At 41.1% G+C, this 22,427-nt stretch overlaps 2 protein-coding genes across 2 annotated transcripts in view; one reads left to right on the top strand and one right to left on the bottom strand.

Annotated features, from left to right (window-relative positions):
- Window positions 1-1,479, bottom strand: part of FTO (FTO alpha-ketoglutarate dependent dioxygenase) — a 345,022-nt gene extending 343,543 nt beyond the window's left edge. Inside the window, exon 1 of the mRNA XM_065416387.1 lies at window positions 1,330-1,479. Coding sequence (XP_065272459.1) covers window positions 1,330-1,371 — 42 coding nt within the window. The 5' untranslated portion in view covers window positions 1,372-1,479. The remainder of the gene's footprint in view (window positions 1-1,329) is intronic.
- A 4,235-nt stretch (window positions 1,480-5,714) lies between these two features.
- Window positions 5,715-22,427, top strand: part of RPGRIP1L (RPGRIP1 like) — a 125,524-nt gene continuing 108,811 nt past the window's right edge. The window contains exons 1-6 of the mRNA XM_065416580.1: window positions 5,715-5,786; window positions 7,303-7,394; window positions 8,185-8,329; window positions 12,139-12,437; window positions 16,555-16,654; window positions 18,919-19,062. Of these exons, the coding sequence (XP_065272652.1) occupies window positions 7,310-7,394; window positions 8,185-8,329; window positions 12,139-12,437; window positions 16,555-16,654; window positions 18,919-19,062 (773 nt within the window). The 5' untranslated portion in view covers window positions 5,715-5,786; window positions 7,303-7,309. The remainder of the gene's footprint in view (window positions 5,787-7,302; window positions 7,395-8,184; window positions 8,330-12,138; window positions 12,438-16,554; window positions 16,655-18,918; window positions 19,063-22,427) is intronic.

Raw genomic sequence — 22,427 nt, 5'->3', positions numbered from 1 at the left:
GGTAACGCCACGAAATCAATGAAGTTACAACAGTGTAAAATCACCAATAAAGGAGAATCAGATTCATAATATTAATCAAATATTGTATGAGGGTGCTAGAGAGCCATACAAAAAAATATAGTTAATAGTGCCTTCAAACTATATAAATTAGTACTCTGGGTTAAATTTTCAAGGTGGGCTCGTAATATCATTAAACATACACACACATTCAAGAAAAAAATTCAAATGCCAGAAAGCTATAACATACCTAATATTCCTATCAAATCCAAATGATTTTATATTAATGTATCATCTGGGCCGGGGGGAAATGTTTTACTGGAAAAACAAAAGCACACTTATTTGGCCATTTATTAAGAAGATACTGGGGAAATAATTTAATGTGCATGTAGTCACAAAAATTACTCTGGGTGAACATTATAAAGTTACCACTAAGAATGTAATCCAGAAACCATGAAAGACCTTGGAAATGGCTTCAAAAATAGTCACAGTTTCAAAGTTATTTATATAAAAAAATAATTAAATCTAGCATGAGGACAGCACCAATTTTTAGCCACCATCCGGACTGGGATTAGCACTCAGAGGCAGCAGGCTCCCAGCCCTGTGCTCAGGCCACACCTCTTACAGCTAAAAGCAAGGCAATTGTGTCCCATTCTTGGTCTACAGTAAACAAATGGCCTGTCGCAGGCGACCAAAACGAGTTCGTGACCAAGAGGTGGAAGGAAGTAGCCCTGGGAGACGGACACTGCCCTGTAGACACTGAGACTTTTCAACTCCACCGGAGAAGTCAACCACAGCCACATGCTTGCTGAACAGAAGGCCCCAAGCACAGTGCGGACAGCGCCAGTGAAGGGCTGCGACCAGTGACCCACCAGGGCGCTGCAATATCATGGGAAGAGGGGGAGGATTTGAACCCAGGACACCTGGGTGGGGCTGCAGTCTAACGCCCCGGCAGCGCTGATTAACACTCGGGCCCCGCAGGCAGACCAGTGTCGGGCTTCTGGTTTAATCCTAAACTGAGCGGCCGCCTCCTCCGCGGTGGCGCTCAGACGAGCGGGCCGCTGCTGGAATTCACAGCCGGGGAAGGGGGACAGGGGTCCCGGCCCGGAGCAGCGCCCAGTACCAGCCCCTCCTGCCGCGGGGGACGGGGGGGTCCTGCCTGGGCAGGGATGCTCCGGCAACCCCGACAGGCTGGGGCGTGATGAGCTCCCGCGCAGGCAGCACCTGGCCTGCAGAGCCCTGCCTGGGGGCGGGCCGGCGCGCGGCAGAGACGAGCTCGGGGGGAGGGCGGCCTGACGAGGCTGGGAGGGGCAGGAAGCAAAGGGAAGGTACCTTGGCTTCTTTTTTCTCTCTCGCCCCTGCTCGCCTCTTCATGCTGCTGCCCGCCGTGCTCGAGCACAGCCCCAGACGCGTGTGGTGCCCCACACCGCCGCGCTCGGCTTCCCAGTAGTCTTTTCAGCTTCTTCCTGCCGGCACCAGTGCAGGCCCGGCGCTCCTGGCAGGACTACAACTCCCGAGATGCAGCGCGGTTGACACACGGGAAGGGAGGGGGTGTAGTCCGGAGCCTGGAATGCTCGCCGCCGAACTACAACTCCCGTCAGACAGTGGGGCACAGCCTCGCCGGCTCCCCCCGTCGGCGGAAGTGACCTTTTTGCGTAGCAACAGAGGCCGTTGCTAATGGAGTATGAGCGGCCGCGGGGGAGAGAGGAGCACGCAGGGCCGTGAGTGCACAGGGAGCTTTACCGTCCTTGGGACACGGGGGCCGTCGGGTAGGTCCCGTGCAGGGCTCGGTGGGACATATGGACGGAGCAGGGAAAAATTAGCGGGTGCTCTGCACCCACCGGCTGCCAAGCTCCCCACTCCTCGCCTCCTTCTCCCCAGCTTCCCGCCCCCAACAGCTGTTTGGCGGCGCTTAGCACTTTGTGGGTGGGGGAGGAGGGCCCTGGACGGCACTCAGGGGAGGAGGCGGAGAAGAGGCAGAGATGGGGACTTGCGGTAAGGGGGTGGAATGGGGGTGGGGCAAGGGCGGAGCCAGAGGGTGGCCGGGGGTGTCGAGCACCCACGGGGCAGAGGGGAAGTCGGCGCCTATGTCAGCATCACCATGTTGCACGATAGACACTTGACAAAATTACTGGACTTAGTGACGGACATTGGCAGGGGGGCTGGAGGGGGTTGTGGGCTGAGGCGGGGGTTGGGGTGCAGCGGGGTGAAGGCTCTGGCTGGGGGTGCAGGCTCTGGGGTGGGGCTGGGGATGGCTGCCCCTGCAGCTGCTATTGGCCATGGTTCCTGGCCAATGAGCTGGGAGCTGTGGAGTCGGCGCTTGGGGAAAGGGGGCAGAGGCAGTGTGCAGAGCCGCCTGGCCCTGCCTCTGCCAGCAACAGCAGGGACGGGAAGTCTTTCCTTGGGTGGCTCCCTGTCCCTGCTCTTGCTGGCAGAGGCGTGGCCAGGCAGTTCTGCAGGCACCGCCCCCCACAGCTCCCATTGGCCGCGGTTCCCAGCCAATGGGCTGGGAGCTGTAGAGTCAGTGCTCGGGGAGGGGGAATGGAGGTACCGTGCAGAGCTCCTTGGCCGCACCTCTGCCAGCAACAACAGGGATGGGGAGCCGCGGGGAGCCGCCTGTGAGCACCCCCCACGGACCTAAAATTTTTTACGGTGAACATTTGTGTCCATGTTGCAGACCCCGCGACAGAGCCGTACTATGGTTTGTCTAGCCATGGCCTACCCTGGGCGTGGGGTGGTTTTTTTTTTTTTTTTAAGGTAATGGGGCTGCCACCTATCCTGGTCTATGCAGACTTGGGGTGGGTCCCGGTCCCCAGATCACATGGGGGCCCATGAGATGCCATCCTATACCAGGGTGCCTTGCTCCCAGAGATCTGAGCACAGGAGTGTGGTTGGCTACCCCAAGGGCTAGTCTCAGTCCTGCTCCTGGCTAAGGGCCAGATGCTTCCCACAGATACATAGATAACACTGGTCTCAAATGGGAATTGCACTCCTCTGCCTGAGGGGAGAGCGTAGCTTTAAGATACGCATGGGCTCTCGCCTTGTATACATACACCACCATGTTTTCCCCTAAGGTTACCCGTTCTTGCTAGCACTGGTTTAGCTACACAGGTGGGAGTGCAAGTGTAGGCAAGGTGCTGGTGTCTCCCAGAGTTTCAAACACTGTCCCACCCAGACTGTCTTAGTCTAGGTCACTCAAGGTTACACTGATGGCTGTTAGCATATAGGCTTTTTTTTGTTAGCCTGAGATAGAATTCTGGGTTTGATTTTTTTTTTTTATACTTTTATATTTTATACTACTAATATGTGTGAAGAACAAAGACACTGTGTGTTCCATTTCCCACAACCAGATGGGTCTTTTAGTACAATGAGAAAAGATAAGGGATAGAGCTAAAGTGTTACAGGTCTGGTAGGAGTGTAATATATGAGCATACACTGGAAGGCTGCCTGGCTCTTTTCTCAAGGCAAGGTCAAGCAACCAATTGGGAGGGGATGGGGGGAAGGTATAAAACACTAAAAGGCCAAAGAAATGCCTGTCCCTGACCATAGCACAACCACACACCTCCCATGGGATACAAAACAGGTGGGATAAAGACCCTAGACTCATGATCTTCCAAAATGGAACATGACCATAAGTTGTAAGGTGTGGGACCAAGGGCGTCCATTGCAGGTATATTTGGGGCTGCTAAGAAGGAGGAGGTGGGGAATGGGAAGGGGGAATGAGGAACGGGGACACAGGCAAGGCTCTGCGGCGTCAGATCTGGGAAGGGGGACATGGGGTAAGCGCTCTGTGGCATCAGAGCTGGGAACGGAACACTGGGAAACAGACTCTACCGGCGTGTAGAGCTCTGGATATTCTTGCTTGGAACTAACCCCAATAAATATTGCATTGCCTGCACTTTGGACTTCTGGTCTTCTGCTTTCTGTCTGCATGACGAGAACCAGGGGAGGGGGTGAAGGGAAAGCCCTCTAACAGTAGCTGGATAGCCTGTCTACTCTGGGGCTCCTGCCATTGATATCGCCAGTAGAACTGCAACCAGGGGGAGAAGGCTAGAAATCGCTTCTGTGGCAGTTCCCAGATTCCTAATGTCGGGACAATGATATTTACCCACTTACCTCGTATAGGGTGGCTGCAAAATGTAGTGAATGTTTGCAGAGTATTTTGAAGGCAAACCCCTGTATAAGTGTGCACTTGTTATTTATTTGTATAGCATTAGCAATTAGAGGACCCAAGTGCATTTCTTGCACCAGTTACTGCAGAATGTGCCAATGCACTGAGACAGTGAAAAACAAACAAAACACCTCAACATTGTAACATCTAGAAAAGTGTGAAAGAATATTGGACCATGTGTCTATGCTCACTCCTAAAAAAGAATGTGAGACTATTTTTAATGCCATCTCCCAATAGGCACTGTTTCTTGGGGGAAAAGATAAATGGTGACCCCAGTACAGTGTAAACAGTTACCTCTGATGTATGGCTAGAAGAAGAATGCAGGGTGTAAGGAATTTACAAATTTGTGGCTCGGAGATATTTGTTTGTTTGTTCCCTAAATTATGCTAAAAATGGCCAATATTTTCAAATGGAAGTGCCTAAAATTAGGCATTTAAATCCTTACTTAGCTAAATAAGTATCCTAATTTTCAGAGGTGCTGAGCATGTATGGCTCCTATCGACTTCAATAAAAACTGCACCTTTTAGCCTTGCTGAAAATTAGATTACTAATTTAGGTACCTAACGACAGTTTAGGGGTAACTCCATCTGCCAAGTTGAACCGTATCCAAGTTGAATGGGCTGAAGCGGATCAAGAGTCCACTTGCACATTCTTTTTGCAGAATTGGGCCATAAACAGGTATTTAGGTGTTTAGCTTTAAGCAATCATGTTTGGCAATTTTTGTCCTTGTGTGCAAATTGTAAATCTGTATGTAAATTTCTTTGTAATGTTTGTCAAATACAAACAGTGCTAAAACAATTCCATAAACTCAGTGCTACAGATTACAAAGCTACTATTTTCTGCAGTATAAGTAGCGCTCTGGAAACTTCATGATTTTATGCTAAGGCCCAAAAATTATGTTGGTTAATCACAATATTTCTAATTTCCTTCTTCCAATTGTGAAGTTTGTGCTTCATTTCCAAGGACAGGAACTGAGTAGTAATCAAGTAACCATTATCCTTTATAGGGTAAACTATTCTGGGGGCAAAAAACAGTCAGAGTTGATGGGGTGCAGGATACAATGGAGGAGGGTTTGTGTGTCTTCCTATTGATTAGTCCTAGGGCAGGGCAGGTCTGTACTTAAAACAAACCACAGGTGTGTTTCTTTTCAGACCCTGTAGACAAGCAAATCTTAGCAGTCTTTTGGTTAACCATTTTAGCTACTTAGGAGAAGGGTGAAATAACTAAAGAAAATAAATTAAAGAAAAGAAAGAGAAAAAGCTAATTGCTTACACAAAAAGTCAACAGCCTCACCTTCATCATTCATTCAAACAGACTGCTCATACAAAGGAATTCTCTGTCTGTTTGGAAAACAAACAAATAACTAGACACTGAATGAATTTGAAACACCAGAAATTAGTTATCTAGATGCCAAACCATTCTCTTAAAACATAAGGAGCTTGATGGCACATTACACATAGAATTTGTTTTTCTCCCTTGTTGTTCAGGGAAAACAAAGTCTTCACTCATCCTGTTCTGAGATGTTACAACACCACAGTGGTGCAGCTGTGCCCTGTAGCACTTCATTGAAGACGCTACTATGTTGATGGGAGATGTAGTTAATCCACCTCCATGACAGGTAGTAGCTATGCCAACTGGAGAAGCTCTCTCTAGAACTACATCTCTAAACTATAAATACAATTGCTTTGTTGTAACAAGATTGTGATACACTCTCATCAGATTTGATCAGTTAAATTGATGCCTTACAATTATGTAATTTGGAGACCTTTGGGAAAAACCCATGCATTTTGGAAATGATGTCAGGACGATCTGATTACAGAGGCAAAACTCCCATTGACTTCAATGAGAGTTTTGTTTGAGCAAGCAGTTTATGATTGGGCCCTGAGTTAGTGTTCAACAAATAACCCTGACATGTTTCTATGGGGAATTGCTCTTCGGGTGTCATGTTTCAGAGGAAAGATGATGGATACTAATGGTCATTAAAGATATCAGTGCACTCCTTGCAAGAGTGGTGTGTTAGAACAAATATGCACCAGTATTGCAAGGCAGAGGGTAACAGCATTGGTGTTTGATTTGGAGGAAGTTACTTGCTTTTCAGAAGAAAAACACAGCTTTGGGGTAAAATGGACAAATGGTTCTCAGAACGCTTCCAGGTCATGTAGTTACTCTTTTCAAAGTGGTGTCAATCTTCAAGCAGTGATACTTGCTGCTAATTCTAGCTCAGTCTCTAAACTTCCCAAGACATTTCTGGACTCACTATTAGTTTTCAGAAAACCTACCATGAGGGTATGCAAATTGGAATCACTGATCCCTGCACAAGGCTTCATGTCTTTCTTTTATGTTAATTCAGCTTTGGTCAAATTTGTGGACAGCACCAAAACTGGAGAGGATGTAAACCCACAAAAAAATAGAACCAAACTGCAAAATAACCTGGAAAAGTTAGAGCAGTATGGCTGCGCAGACAGTGAGGTTCTAGTATTATTCCTTCATGTGTCTAAGCATTCTGTTTGCCTCATAGAAGATGCAAGATCAGGTTTAGGAGATGAGGTGTCCATAAGAGCCTCTGTTTTAAGCAGTGATCCTTAGTATGCAAATATTTGAGAACCACTTGAGGAAAACTAAATGAGAAGTAATGAGGCCTGGAAAGGCAATATAAACAGGAACACCCTCCATTTCTCTTAGGCCATTCACAATGGGGAACACAGCAGAATGTTCCACCTGTTGATGCTTTAAACTTCCTGCTATAAACAGTAGAAATCAATGAGTTTGGATCAGATACTTAAGATCAATGGAAGTCATTCCATTGATTTCATTGTGCTTTGTATCAGACCCTGAAAAAAAAAAGTTTAATCTACAGCCCTTTTTAAAATAAATTATAGGAGCTGTACTGTAGAAAGGAGTATGTATGATATACTATGATTCAAATTGGCATAATGTTAAAAACTGAAAGTTTTTAATGTCCCCTGAGTCATACATTTGGGGCAGGAGGTCTTACTATAATGAGTCTGTCATTACAGTGAATCTGTCATTACCTTTTTCTTATTCATTTTATATGATGTCATTATTGTTCATTCTAGTCTCACAGTTTAAGTTACAGATGGAAAAGGATTTCATATGTATTTTGTTATCCACAGATAAACCATGTCTGCTCCAGCTGATGAAACTGCAGGAGACCTGCCTGTGAGAGATGTAGGTCTAAATCTAGCTGGAATTGGAGGATTACAAGGTTTGTACCAGCTGTTATTTATTACAGTGACAGACTTTGATCAGTGACTTTGTTGGCATCCTTCTAAAAATGTTTCTGATATTCACACTTATGAAAATTAAGTTCAGATAATATTCAGAGTCTGGGTTATATTCACAAAGATATAAGATAATTCAGAGTTCATCGTACTATTTATATAGAGCTCAGGCCTACAAGGTGCTGGGCATCTGCAAGTCCATTGAGCCATATCCAGTTTATCGACTGATGTTAGTGCGAGCAGAAGCTGGCCCATTGAACATGGGAGCAGAAGGCACTCAGCATCTCTGAGGAGGTGCTCTGCTCCTTTTAGAATCAGATCCATTGTATGTACCGTCGTCTACTGTGTTGAGGCTTATTTCATACATTAGAGTGAATTTCCTGGACTTTATCAGTTAATGTTTTTATAGTTTTGTGTGAATAAATTCCCTTTGCTTTTAAAAAGGACTCTGTCCAATCTATATAAAAATTACTTCTTAGATTGTGTGTTTACATATGAAGTACTGTGAATCAGTTAAACTATTTCCTCTCTATCATCCATTAGCTACCCACTTTGCCATGTCATTTGTATGGGTATTCTATCCAAAGGATTGGAAAGCATTAAAAAGATTAGAAAATATGAGTTTATGATCATCAATTGGCAGACAGACTTGGCCAGGTGTTGAACATGAAACTATATTAAACTCATTTTTAAAAACTGGCTAGGTTTCAAAATGATGATATTCCTTTGGGAACAGTGAAAATAATTTGCTGTGATTTTGTTTCTGCTTGTTAGAATCATCAGCTGCCCAGAATGTGAAAGCTCGGCAAGCTGTCTCACGGATTAGTCGTGAGGAGCTAGAAGACCGTTTCCTGCGTTTGCATGATGAAAACATCTTACTTAAGCAACATGCACATAAGCAAGAAGATAAAATTAAAAGGTTTGAATCTTCTGATTTTTTTAAACCAAAATCAAATTTGGAGAATATGTTCTTGTAAACCTTAATCATCAACAAATCAAAATCATGTAAACTGGAGTAATAAAGCCTTTCAGAGTGGTCTGTGAAATCCTTAGTACTCCTAATATGGCCACAGAACTTTTGCAGTGCAATGTTGTGTTATGTACATTCCCCTCTCTGATCTTACTCCACTGAGCTGATTTCTACTGAGGGTACGTCTACACTATCCGCCGGATCGGCGGGTAGCGATCGATCTATCGGGGATCGATTTATCGCGTGTAGTGTAGACGCGATAAATCGATCCCCGATCGCTCTCCCGTCGACTGCTGAACTCCAGCTCGGCGAGAGGCAGAAGCAAAGTTGACGGGAGAGCCGCAGCCATTGATCCCATGCCGCGAGGACGCAAAGTAAGTAATTTTAATTCGATCTAAGATACGTCGACTTCAGCTACGCTATTCTCGTAGCTGAAGTTGCATGTCTTAGATTGATTTCCCCCCCCCCCCCCCCAGTGTAGACCAGCCCTCAGAGGCAGATCATAACACCTGAAATAGGATGTGCTGGTGCTACCTTTTCAGTTCCCAGGCATGAACTGCTCCCCTACTGTCATAAGCATGGTAGGCCTGTAGATCTTTAAATTCTGAGGAAATAGAGATGTAGGTAACCAAAAAAGAGATGGGGGGAGGAGTGGAAAGGAGAAAAGGAAAAAGGATCAACATTTTCAAGATAAGGAGAGAGAGAGAGTGAGGAGGAGACAGTGCATGCTGTCTTTCAAAAACCTTTTCATAGTTAGACCAGTACTAAGTTTGGTTGGGGGAGGAGGGGCAAGAGGAATAGAAAGTAGTAAAGATTTGGTGCCACATGTTGTAGTGATTGGGGGTCTTATATATTGCTAGATAAATATTGAGCAATAGGCTATTTATATGCAAATAAATATGTAAGGGGAGAAAAGAAAATGTAGGAGGAATTAAGGAAAGATATAGACTGAAGAAAAGTAAATGAATTATGCCTTGAAAGGACTTAAATAAAAAGCAAATGGAGAAGTATGAGATGGGTGGGAGTGTATGTGTTTGTGTATATAAAAACTTTATATAACATTGCTAATTTAGTGCTATTTGTGCTATGATAGAGAAAACAATTGTCTCACACCCTCCATTTTGAACATGTACTTTTAAACAGATACATTCAATAGAAAAATAAAAATGTATTGCAATATTCCCTTGTTTAAAGTGCTTTGCTTCATGTTACTTTAAAATATGGAATTTTGCTCATGAAAACATCTCTTCCATTTCTCAGTCCCATTTAACAAGTATATTCTCTATTGGAGCTACTCTGGATTCTGTTTGAAGCGAGATGACTCCGATTTTTTTTCTGACAACTCATGCTGTCATATAGTTGTATTAGCATATGATGATATGGATGATCTCATCTGTTTAGGTATGTATCCTCTAGCAGAGCTTCTCAAACATTTTTATAGTGTGCACCACACCTTAATAGAGAAATTGTTTTTTCGACCATCTGCCCTCTCGCTTGTCATTGCACAGATCACTTACCCTCTCATTTGTAAACATATAACATCTTTTGGCCACTACAGAAATCGGATACCTGTAAAACTATTAGAAAAGTATTTGTGGATTTTTAGCTTCTCTTAATTCAATTTAGCAGCTGGGAGCCAGGAGCAGAGCTAGCACAGTGTGATCAACCAGCTTGCCATGGGCTGCTGGTGTTCCACAGATCACAGTTTAGGAATCTCCGATTTATAGAAACCATCTCTTGCGTACTGTCAATTATGTCTAGTTTGTATATACAAAGTACTTTTTTGACATAGAAGAATGTAAACCATCCACACCCCCTCAGTTTGGGGTGAATCCTGCCTCCTTCGCTATGGGATGTAGTGCATCTGTGTGGTGAAGCAGGTTTTGTGAATCTGTGCATTGGTGTACCCATCTGCCATGCACATCTTGGAGCCCATCTCCATTGGGGCTTTCATTATGTTGTTGTGTGGGGACAAAAATCCTAAAGGCATCCAAGAGGTTGAAAAAAGAGGTTGTAGAGGCACAAGCAGGGCCTGGAGACTTCATTCCACATTTTGGACAGTCCATATGCAGCAGTTCAGTTCTCTATCCCCCAGGTCTTCCCATTTTTACTTATCCTTTTAAAAGTGGCCAGACTGGTGCATTCTCAACTGTTTTCCTCATATCTGCAGAGGAGTAGCTGTTCAATATCTTAAAGATCTTTAATTAGATCTAAATATGCCACCTTTTAGGCTCTTTAAGTGTTTTATTGTTTTTGTAGTATGGGACAGAATAAAAAAGGATCTCTCTAGCTCAGTCTGTACAAGTCATTATTTTACATATTTGCATTGTAACTTTCCCCAAAGCATCTAGTACTGACTGCTGTCAGGTACTTGATCAGATGGCTCACTAGTGTCCTTTTGTGTGGAATTTTCTATGTTTGAGACCAATGAAAGAAGCGCTGTGGACTGCGTAAACTCACCCAGTGTTCCTGTAATTGGCCACCTAGGTCATAATGCAGTGGATGCACTAATTGGTATTTTAAATAAAAAAATCAAACCCTCGGTGCATTGTCTCTGTTGTCTGTGAGGAAGAAGTCTTAACTAATTCAGCTGTGAATTTCTTCCCAATGCTGGAGTCCTTGTAGCTAGAAGTGTGGATTGAATATGCAGTAGAAATATATATATCAGAAAACTGCTTGCAGGCAGTTCTGTGACATCCCAAAGCTATTTTGAATTTTGTTGTTGTTTCACTTTTGTTCTTTTAAATAAAAGCTTCTGTCTGTACCCATGCTAAAGTAAAACAAACTCCTTTAAACAAATGAAGTGTGTCTTTGTTTTCAATCTCCTGTCTGGGCCTCTGCAAAAATAGATTCCCTATAAACTAGATACAGCTCTTAAAGATGTGCGACCAATTTTGTAAAGTCTTGAACTTGTCTCCCTCATCAAAGCCACCTTTTCTTTCTTTCTATGCCAAGTTTTTTCTATTCACTGCTGGGCATGTTTTATGTTCTTGCATATTACATCACCCCCATGTGCCCTCTCTGTCTTTTGTTCTGGCTTACCAATGTTTATCAAAACTAAAAGAAATCAAAGGTACAACTCTTGAGATGCCAAAAGCAAAATTTGTATCCTTTTAAAGACAGATGAAAACCACACTTCCTGTATCTAATTATATCCCACAGCTAATCATTACTTCTCTTAGCACATTGGTACTACATGCTGAATATAAAATTTAGCATGGCAACATGAACTATTAAGATTCTTTCTCCTGAGGAGCTTTTTAGGCATGCTCACCTACACTTTTTAGCATTTTTAGAACTGAAATGTGGTTTAAAATCCTCTTGAAAGTGGAAACAATACATCACTGAAATTCTGCATATTATTAGTATAATGTCTTGTGGAATTGTAGTTTTTATACATTGCCCACCACATCCCCAATCTGTGACTGTACTTAACAGAATGCAGAGTTCCTCTATAAGGTCATGCGTTAAAAATTATATTTAAGGAGCATATGGAGTAAATATGTGTCCTCTCTTTACTAACCTTAAATGATAAGCCTGAGGAAACTGTTATTTGTCAGTGCTATAAAGCAGATTGCTGCCCAGTGGTTTCAATTATCTTCAAAGGGTTCTTCACAGGCAGTAATAGTTGTATCAAAACCTGCAATTTATTATTCAGGTTTTACGCTGAAGTCTTCACAGTGATTATGTTCTTTTCAACACAATGGTTTTTATGCTGACTTTTCACATTCTTTTTCATCTTTTTATTATTTCCCCAGAATGGCCACCAAGTTAATTCGGCTTGTTAATGACAAGAAAAGATCTGAGCAGATTGGTGGTGGCCCCAAGCGGTTGGGCCAGGATGTGGAGCTTGAAGAAATGATTGAGCAGCTGCAAGAGAGAGTTCGTGAGCTCGAGAAACAAAATGAAGGCATCCGCAAGAGGCTCATTTCAACCAAACAGCAGCTCCAAGTTCAAGGCCATCGGCACACTCCATACAACTATGTTCAATCTCGCATTAACACTGGTCTCAGAAAAGTGAACGAGGGTGTCGCCATCCAAGATCGCACAAGGAAAGGTATAATTAAAATTGAGATTATGTGCTAACAACTTTTTAAGAGACAATATCCCGATTAGCTCTTCACCTAAGAGCTAATCGGGATATTAACTAAGAAGTAGTTACATATACGGTCACATGCTAATTTCTGGTCTTTAGCTCTTTTGTGGGTAGAGGTCCCTTCAGGAACTGTTACAAGAAAGTGAGCTGTTCTCCCTTTTTAATTTATTTTACTCTTTGTTGCAGTCATTATGTCTTGTTCATGTTGTATGTCTTCATTTGAGAAGCCATAATGGTATTGGCAATCGGAAAACAGTTTCAGGTACAATCATTATCAAACGTAGCATACTCTTAAAAAAAAAAATAACCTACAGTTTTAACATATTCATGTAAATTAAAATCTCTGTAAATGTTAAGGGCTCATGTAAAACCTAAAGTATATGAAAAGACAGCTAGCACTAACACATTTTAAAAGTTATACATCTTCAATTTTTCACATATTTTTCCTTATTCAGTTTTAGGGCTAGGCTCTACTCTCCGATACATGCGTGCATGACTTTGCAAATCTTTGAAAAATCTATTATACGTATGTAGATTCTGGAAGTTATATGGTGAGATAGAATCATAGTTAATGCAGGTTTTTACATTCAAGACTTGCCGTTGACTTACAAGAGGAGTAGAATTGGGCACTCATTTTCAGTCTTGTATTTGGGGTAATTAAATTATATAAGAGAGTTCAATTATATATGTTACATTTTTATAAGGAGAAAGTTTGTGAAGGGATTTGTGTTTAGATAGTTTATTGTATCTATCCAAATAACTTGTAAAAAATAGTCATATGGGGCCTGATCCAAAACCCATTGAATCAGCTGGAGACTCCCCATTAACTTCTATGAGTTTTCTGTCAGACTCATAGTCAGGTACACTGCGTTTTTGTCTTTTTCAAATTTTCAGTTTCTCCATAAAGAGAATATCCCATACTCTTGCAAACATTCATTCAGCTGGGAAAGCACATTGAGATTATTCGTTACTATGACACTTCGACCTGCCAAAAAAAATAATTCTGACACTTTTAGACAGGCAATGAAAAGTAATAGGCATTTGCATTTTACTCTCCTAATGTTTATATAGTGTGAAATTTTTAATACCCAATAACTGTTCTTTCAGCCTTTGTGATGTCATGAATTACACATTAGACATTTCAATTAGGCTGCCTCTACAATGCTGTAGTTAAAGGTGGTGCAAGGACAGAAAACTAGGAATGCTCTGACACACTATAAATGGTCTTCAGCTTGGAAGAGCAAACTATTGTGGCCTAGGCCTATTCTTGCAAAATTATTTCAGATATATTGTTAAGCGGAAGTTCTTTCTATTTGTTTCATGTCTCTCTGTGTTGCAGTTAAAGATTGCCTTCTTGTCTTTAAAAAAAAATGTGATAACCCTAGTGTCTTGGCTAATATTCTGTTTATCAATAAAATAGATTTTGTTCTCCAGGGCAGTAGGTGAGCATTGCCTGCTGTATTTGCATACCTAATTGTAGCACTATCAGTTTCTGACTACAGTAACTCCTTTTTCTTTCTGCGTAAAGCATTTTGGGATACCTTAAATGAAAGGAGCCCTGTTTTTTGCTTTATTTGCGTTTGTACGTTTTAGTCTTATGGGGGAGAAAATACAACCATGGCAGCTAAAATTGGCATACATGCACTTTGTGGAAAGATTCAGATATTCTGTTCTCCTGCATGGCAATCTTACAAAGATTTATTTTATTACAAAAAAGAAAACATACTCTTCTTCTTATGATATTGCCTCTGCAGAGCCCTACTGTTGAAGTTGCATGGCTGGCAATGTTAGGCCTGACAGGAGTCTGCACTTTTATAAATCCTTTCTTTTAGGGTGTGTCTACACAGCAGTTGGGAGGGTTCTTTCCAGCCTGGGTAGACAAATGTGCACTAAACATGGCAGAGTGGCCATGGCAACACAGGCAGCAGCTCAGGCTAACCACCTGAGTACAGTCTTGCCCAAACCCCTGGATATGGGTGGCCAGCCCAAGCTACCACCATGGCCACACAGATATTTTTAGCACACTAGCTTGAGCAGAACTAGTGCATGTCTGTCTGCCCACACTGGGAAGCACCCTGGCAGCTGATGTGTAGACATACTCGCAGGTTAAGGATTCCCTTGTAAAGTTAGTTGAATCTGGTGTACAAAGCAAGTGCTTAGAGCTTGAGTATGGTAGTGTTTCCTTCTCAGCAAGTCAGAGACTCTGTACTGTGGTGTTCACCATCACAAAAATGTCTTGAATGTTGTCTCAGTTGTCTCTTTAGATAGAGTTAGGCATGGATGCCTTCAGTCTGGGTTGAGGAACACATCTAAGATCTTTGACTATATGTGGACTTTGGAGACTTCCAAAGAATCATTAACTTGCTAGAACTGTGGGCTGGATCTCAAAATCTTTCTTATAGATCAAAGGGAAACCAGTGCACCTTTTCAGAGACAATATGGTTGCTTAAACAGACAAGGGAGAACTTGATTGCCTCTTTTGTGTCAGGATACAAGGTATCTACAGGAATGAGTCACTTTATCTCAAGTGTGCCTATCTGCTATGAACCTGGCAGGCCCACAAACGTCTAAAAGAACTAGATAAATGCATGGAGGATAGGTCCATCAATGGCTATTGGCCAAGATGGGCAGGGATGATGTCCCTAGCTAGAAGCTGGGAATGGGTGACAGGAGATGTATCATTTGATAATTACCTGTTCTTTTCATTCCCTCTGAAGCACCTGGCATTGGCCACTGTTGGAAGACAGGATACTGGATTAAATGGAGCTTTGGTCTGGCCCAGTATGGCTGTTCTTATGACTACTTGAGTCAGAAAGGTGTGGCTCAGTACAAGTAGTCATTCAAATCCTCAGTGGCTTTTCTGATATTTTACCACCTAGAGAGACAACGTGTGTGAGGTAATATCTTTTATTGGAACAATTTCTGTTGGTGAAAGAGAGACAAACTTTCAAGCTTACACATCAACTTTTGTGCTATTAGAATAATAAAAATCCAACCAGGAATACTCTGGATATGAAGAATGATTAGCTACTCTTGGAATAACTGAGCTGCTTAGAAAGTCAAACAGATGATTTGTAACCCTTGGAAATACATAAAAGGTCAAATTATCTCAGTTCAAAGACTGCCTAAGTAGGTAAGACCGTGCATTTAGTTCATTTTATGATCTTCCTGGTGTTTCTGTGTATTGAACATCTCACAGCTCACTCATCTAGAGGGATGGCAGCCTCAGTGGCATGTGTCTTCAGTATGCTCTTGTCTGAAGTCTGAAAAGCAGATGTATAGAGTTCAGTTCACGCGTTAGCAAATCACTAATCTCTTGATGCTGCAATAAGATTAGATGCTGGATTTGGGAGGACTGTTCAACTAGCCTAGCAGCGCTCTTCGGGAAGGTTACATCTAGCTAGCCCCTTTCAGTGGAGCTTTGTAGAGGCATAGTCATGAAGGAGAAGGAGTTACACTGGCCATCTCTTTTCCTGCTTTGGAGCCCAGATCTAAATAGAGTTTCTGGAGGTAAAGAGGAACTGAAAGACCTTTAAAATTGATTGGGATACTTATACCATCAGTCGGTGCAATGTAAGACTTGAGGAAATTATTTGGACCCCTAAGTACAAACTACTAATCATGGTCCTGTGACTGCTAAGCTAGGTACATGACTCCTCCAGTATGGCTCCATGGAGATAGTCCAATCAGAGAACTAGGTTCTGCTAGGCAGTAACCACTTTTTAAATTATCATTACTGTTAAGTCTCCTTGCACTGAAGCTGGCATTTATGTTCTTTGCTTGTCAGATTACAATAAATACCTTCTAGAAGACCCATATCAAAGCCTATTGATAACATCTCCCTGTAACTGTGCATGCTGTTTTGTCCATACTGGAATTTTGATACCTGAACTGTGTGGTGCGTGTTCTGAATTTATACATAGCATTTGTTGTGTATTTGATATAAAAATACCCTTTCTGATATCTATATAGTAATTATAGACATTTATATTGTGTAAGGATTTTCCCCCTTATGTTAAATATTTTTTTCATTAACTTCAGTCTCAGAAATATGCCTCTCTGTTTTCTTTATTTTTAGGAATGAGATTTCAGGATGTAGAACTGAGATCCCCCCAACCCATGCTTCCAAGATACGGACATAGTTTGCTTGAAGAAGCAAGGGCTGAGATAAGAAATTTGTATGATATTTGTATTTCTTAATTTTCTATAATATACAATTATTAGTATATGTAATATTATTGAGAAAAAACACATTTTGCAACCATCAAGGTGTTTTACAAAGCTTCCACTCCAACAAAAAATGGGGCCTTAGGATCTGGCATTGATTGTATTGGCATCAGCAACGCTGCACTAGAGATTTAGAAATGGAAAGTATAAGGATCCCTTATCAAATTGCATTGGACAGAGAAATTTAATACAGTAAAATGTATGTACTCTAGTTGGAATTTGATCAGGTTTTAACACCCTTACTCATGCAAAATTTGCCTTGGAATCTTTTTATGACTTTTAGTGGCCAGAGCATTGGTTTTTATGTTTCATTCAAAAACCAGCACTTCTTGCAAGCACAGTGCCCCCTATCCCCGTGCTAGGCTATTGGGGTTAACACTGACAGAAGGAAGAAAGTTACCTATGAAATTATTACCAAAACACACTTCTTGAAGCACCTGGGTTTTAGTCTAGAGATCTCGCATCAAAGTGGTGACCTAACTTAGATGTTGCTTAACTGATGAAGTATGAAGATTCATAGTCCAAGCGAGTGGGCCAGATTCTCTACTGTGCGTCTTGGAAGATGCAGCCTGGGGAATGGAGGTGGCAAAGCTGGCTTTAAGGGTATGTTTACGCAGCAAAGAAAAACCTGCGACTGGCCCATGCCAGCAGACTTGGGCTGTGGTGCTGTTTTGTTGCTGTGTAGACTTCCGGGCTCGGGGACTCTCTCACCTCGCCAGCCATGGATGTCTAGTAGCTGTGTAGACATATCGTGAGTCATCTTTGCATTTCCTAGGTTCCGGGCTCCTCTTCGATTCAATCTGGCATGCACTGTAAGTTAGACTTGGAGCACAGAGAACTTCTGGTACATCCCTGCTCTGAGGGTTGTGTTATCCAAGGGTGTGGCGGGGAGGGGAAACATGTAGCAAAAGTAGTTAATTTCTTACTTAAAGTTACAGAACTCTGTTATATCATTTCTCTGCCCTAAAACTTATCAGTAGCTATTCTAGTTTTCTGAGGTCTGGCTTTTCCTAAGTCCATTTTTTGCGTATGACAATCATATTTCAGTAATATTTATCCAAGTCAGATTTATTTGAGGTCCCATAAGGGCTAAATTTTCAATATAGGCATAAACTAAATGGTCCCTTGGGTGTAAATTCCACCCACTTAAAGGAGCTTAGAATACTGTTGATATGACCTCTGAATTTGGTCCTTGGTGAACAGTTAAAAGGGTGATTTCAAAATACAATATATAATAATTTTCACTGAGTGAAATATGCAGTAATTGTACCTTACCTGTTGGAGTGAATGGTGAGCATAGTTTTCTCAAGATTCAACATATACTTTTACTAGAAACTGTATCTAACGTACAAAAAATTGTATAGTGGAAGATACTATTAATAAAGACATACAGGGTAGCTACACACAGTACTACCTATGTAACTGCAATGCGAAAAAATATGAGGTTACTTTGCCAAGAAACATTCCAGATCTGGACGTTTGTCTACTAAAATGATTCTCAAAGTTACTAATATACCATTTTTTGATTAATATGATGTGCTGATCTGCTCATCCTTCAGGGCAAACCCAGATCTGGGTGGAACTCACCTGAAATATCACTTCATCAGAATAAATTCCACTGCTTGTAAAAGTTAGTAATTTTGATGCAGATTGCCTAAACTGCATTGTACACCACCACATAACCCAAAATAAAAGGTTAAAAATGGAATTCGCTGTTTTAGTCCATTGAGGATTCGTTAATCTTCTCATGCCTGGAGGTGAAGTTTTCCTGTCCCCAAACCTTCTGGCAACAGAAAATTAAGAATAGGACACACTTAATATGCCATGTAAATAAATCAGATGTGATATGACATAGTAGCTTGTTCATGCTAAACAAACTAACTTAATTTAAGCCATCTAATATATGCTGTTTTAAAGATGTTATGAAGGGTTTAGCTATTGTAATTGAAAATGTGGCTAATGTTTGATCATCTAATTTTTTTGGACTATTTGCAACCCCCTACATGAACTAAGTATGCACTAATCATCTTCATGATAAACAAAATTCTAGACGTTCAAGTTAGCACCTTTGTTCAAATGGGTGAGGAGATTTGATCCAGGAATGTAACTTCACACAGGATACTTTTTTCTGCTTTCCTTTCAGCGTCTAATTTTTATCTAGTTCTTATAAAAAAAACAACAACCTCTAAACGCAAGCTGCTTTGTTAAATTGTAGGGAAAACGTGATTGAGTCACAAAAGGGACAGATTGAAGAATTGGAGCACACTGGAGAGGTACTAAGGAGTCAGATAAGGAAGAAGGAAAAAGAGTTTGAAGAATCCGTTCTGCAACTGAAAGAGCAACAAGCAACAGGGCAAAGGTATTCTGAAAAATGGAAGCTTCCATATCACAAAGCCATAATGCCTTCTCTAATACATAGGTATTAGGGTGAAGCATTAGAGAGTTATGTCCTAATTCATATATCCTCCATATTTCTCAAAACAGTACAGGACATTTAATGATTCTAGAAACAAATGAAGTTTGTTGTGCTTATTTCTTTGTGTGGTAATGCTGAGTACTAAGGCATTCAAGTAAAGCCTTATCCTGCCTGACCCTGGCCAGTTAGTATGCTGAGAATAGTCCCTGATCCTAAGTTTACACACAGGGTTGGATGTAGGGGCAGGCAACCGTTTGGGATGCTGAGCTTGGGAGGCGCTGGGCTTGGGATGCTGTTTTAGTTGTTAGAGACAAAAGGGAAAACAGAATGCTTGAAGTAAAATGTTTTACAGATCCTAGCTTGTAATTTATCATCTTATGTGACCAGGATAAATCATGCATGCAAATCATGAATCAAAGTTGTGAAATGGGCTGCAAATGCAATAAAAAATTAGGTATTCAAAAGTTTAACAAATGGAGAGAGGGGGCACCGAAGACGCTCTTTGTCTGGGGAGCCATTTGTTTTAGGGCCAGCCCTGTTCATGCATATGATGATCTCAGTCAAATGAACATGAAGCTGTTAAATGCAATAAAATGATGGCCTGCACAGATGTTTGAATGAATATAGCAGAACGCCCTTTGTAGGTATGCAGGGGAAGAAACTGAAGACTGTTGTATTCTTTCCTCTTCTTGCTACCTCTCATTTTTTCCCCCAACTTCTCTTTTTGTTTTTATTCCTATATGTTTCTCCTTCCACTTTTCCTAATTCCTCACTTTTCTTATCTTTCCCTTTCCTCTTTTATCCTCATCATCTGTCCTCCTTTTTTGTTCTGTTATTCTCCACCCTCAAAACTTTCTTTTCTCCTTTGCATTATTTTTTCTCACAACATTTTTGTTTCTAATTTCCCTTATTTTTATCCAGTTCTACTTCTGTGCTTACTTTTTATCTTCTTCCTGACTTACATCTCTCCTGTTTTGTTTAAACTTAATCTTTTGACTTTTTAGAACTGAATTGACGCAAGAAATCTCTCTGCCAGCTCTGGGCTGAAAGTGGTAGTAATGTATCTTTTTAAGAGTTAGACAGGACAGATCTGTTGAGTGACCTGATCTTGTTACAGCTACACTCAATAGCACTTTGCTCTCCTTGTGTCTTCCTCCTCAATCTTAACTCACCCCCATTATCTATTGCTACTTTTCATTAGAGTTTAATTTAGGGCTCACTATTCTATTCCATGCAGGCAAAAATCCAGTTGACTTCAATAGAAGTTTGTGCAGACTTAATACTGGCAAATCAGGCCCTTAATTATACCATACATCGTTCTGGGCAGGGACCTTGGCTTATGTGTCTGTACACATCAGTAGCACTACATATTTAATAAATGTTGATGTTGAATTATTTAGCATATCATAATTGATCTCAGTCTAAAATGCCTTTCTTTTAAAACATAACGTGAATAGTTTAAAAGGGTATTAGCAATACTTCCACTTAGAAAAAAATCTGTATGTATTATGTATGTATTTTACCTTAATTTTAGAGATTCTAAATACATGCAATCTGTAATAGTACTGTAAATCTATAGTTATTTAAATTAATAAAATGACTGTACAGGTTCCAGTAACAATATTATATCTAGGTTTCCATTCCTGCCTGCGTAAGCTTAGGTTTGAAATTCTGGAAGTATTTCCTAGATATCTGATTCCGGGCCCTGAAATGTTAGAAATCTATATACGAGTACTTCCTGACATTTATGGCACATAATCTTTACAGAAAATATTATTGACGTTCCTTGCAGTTGTTGCTTAATTGACCAGTTTGGTTTGTCATCAACTTGACATAAACTTTTAGTCATTCCAAGCCTGTAATTGGCATGAAATAGGAACTAAAACACCCTTTTATTAAAATCATGTTTTTTTCCTGTTGTTGTGGCCCCTAGAATACTTAGATGTGATTTTTGCATATGTTCCACATAATCTTTTGTTAGCAAAACTCTTGTGTCCTTGCAGCCTATGTGTCTGTGGTTTTTAAACCAAATTCAATATAAAAAGTAAACAATATAATGCATGTAATTTGCCTATTTGTAAAGGAGGTCCTACAGTAAATATAAAAGAGTTCACTGTGAATCACATGCACATAGATATTAAAAAGTAGAAAATTAAGTGTCCAATAAAGAATATTAGAATGGTTACAAAATGTGCTAATAGTTAGACTTCACCATGTCCATGTAATGGTATGGTGGGAGAAATAGCTAAAGGAATGCTAACCTAGTCAACACAATAGTATGGAATAGTCACTTCTGTTCCATAATTTCTAAATTGATCCCTAAATTTAAATGGTTTATGCAGTGCTCTCTATGTGCATATTATGGAGCATGAACTGCAAGGATCCAGTAGCCTCAGTTCTATCCTTTCCAGATTTGGTTATGGGTGCACATACCTTCACTCATCATCCTAAGAGTTTAGTTTGTCTTTCTCTCTCAGGAGCCCTACTGCTGTCATCTGACATGCTAATATAGGAGGATAGTCTCATTCTGCACCATGATCCACCTGGCAGCTTGAATTATGGGACTTAAATAAGTCTGGTCTTCTCTCCTCTCAGAAAGTTTAGAAAATTCTATTGCAATACAGAAGGCTGTTGATATTAAAGTGCTGCTATCAGAAATAGCGGTGGTTTGGTCAGCTGGCAATGTCTCCTTGTTCTGCTTCCAGATCAAGTATTTTGGAATTTTATTATACCTAAAGTCCCCTCCTTGTCTTAAATTAGCATACATTTGGCTATCGTCTGGGTGTATTAGTTTCCAAAAGGCAGCTCAGGAATTAATGCGGGGAAGTCCTATGACCTTTGTTATACAGGAAGTCAGACTTAGATGATCACTGTGGTTCCTGCTGGCCCTATAATCTATAAATCTGTCTTTAGAAACCTGGTGATTGTGCGATGCCTGAAGGACCCGATGAGTGTGCTTCCAACAGTCTTTAAACCTGTCCCATCTTGGGATCTCAGCTTGGTGTTCACAAGATTTAAAGACACTTTGAGCCTTTAGGAAAAACAACTTTTACCACTTTATGGTTAAAAAAGCATTTGTTATTGCAAGACACTTGTAAAAAGTAAGTGAGCTACAGAATGTGATGGCTGATCTTTCCTTCATTGAATATCATGAAGATAAGATCATTGCATGTACATATTCCAGGCTCTTACCCAGTGTGGTAACTGAGTGTGACCTTAATCAGACTATTAACTTCCTGGCCTTCTTGTCAAACACTCATTTTCTTCCTCGAGAAACTCAGTGCCACATTTTAGATGTAAAGCATACT

Source organism: Emys orbicularis, chromosome 14 (assembly GCF_028017835.1).
Source record: "Emys orbicularis isolate rEmyOrb1 chromosome 14, rEmyOrb1.hap1, whole genome shotgun sequence".
Classification (NCBI taxonomy): domain Eukaryota; kingdom Metazoa; phylum Chordata; order Testudines; family Emydidae; genus Emys; species Emys orbicularis.
The sequence above is the reverse complement of the archived record's forward strand: the minus strand, read 5'-3'. Positions and strand labels throughout refer to the sequence as shown.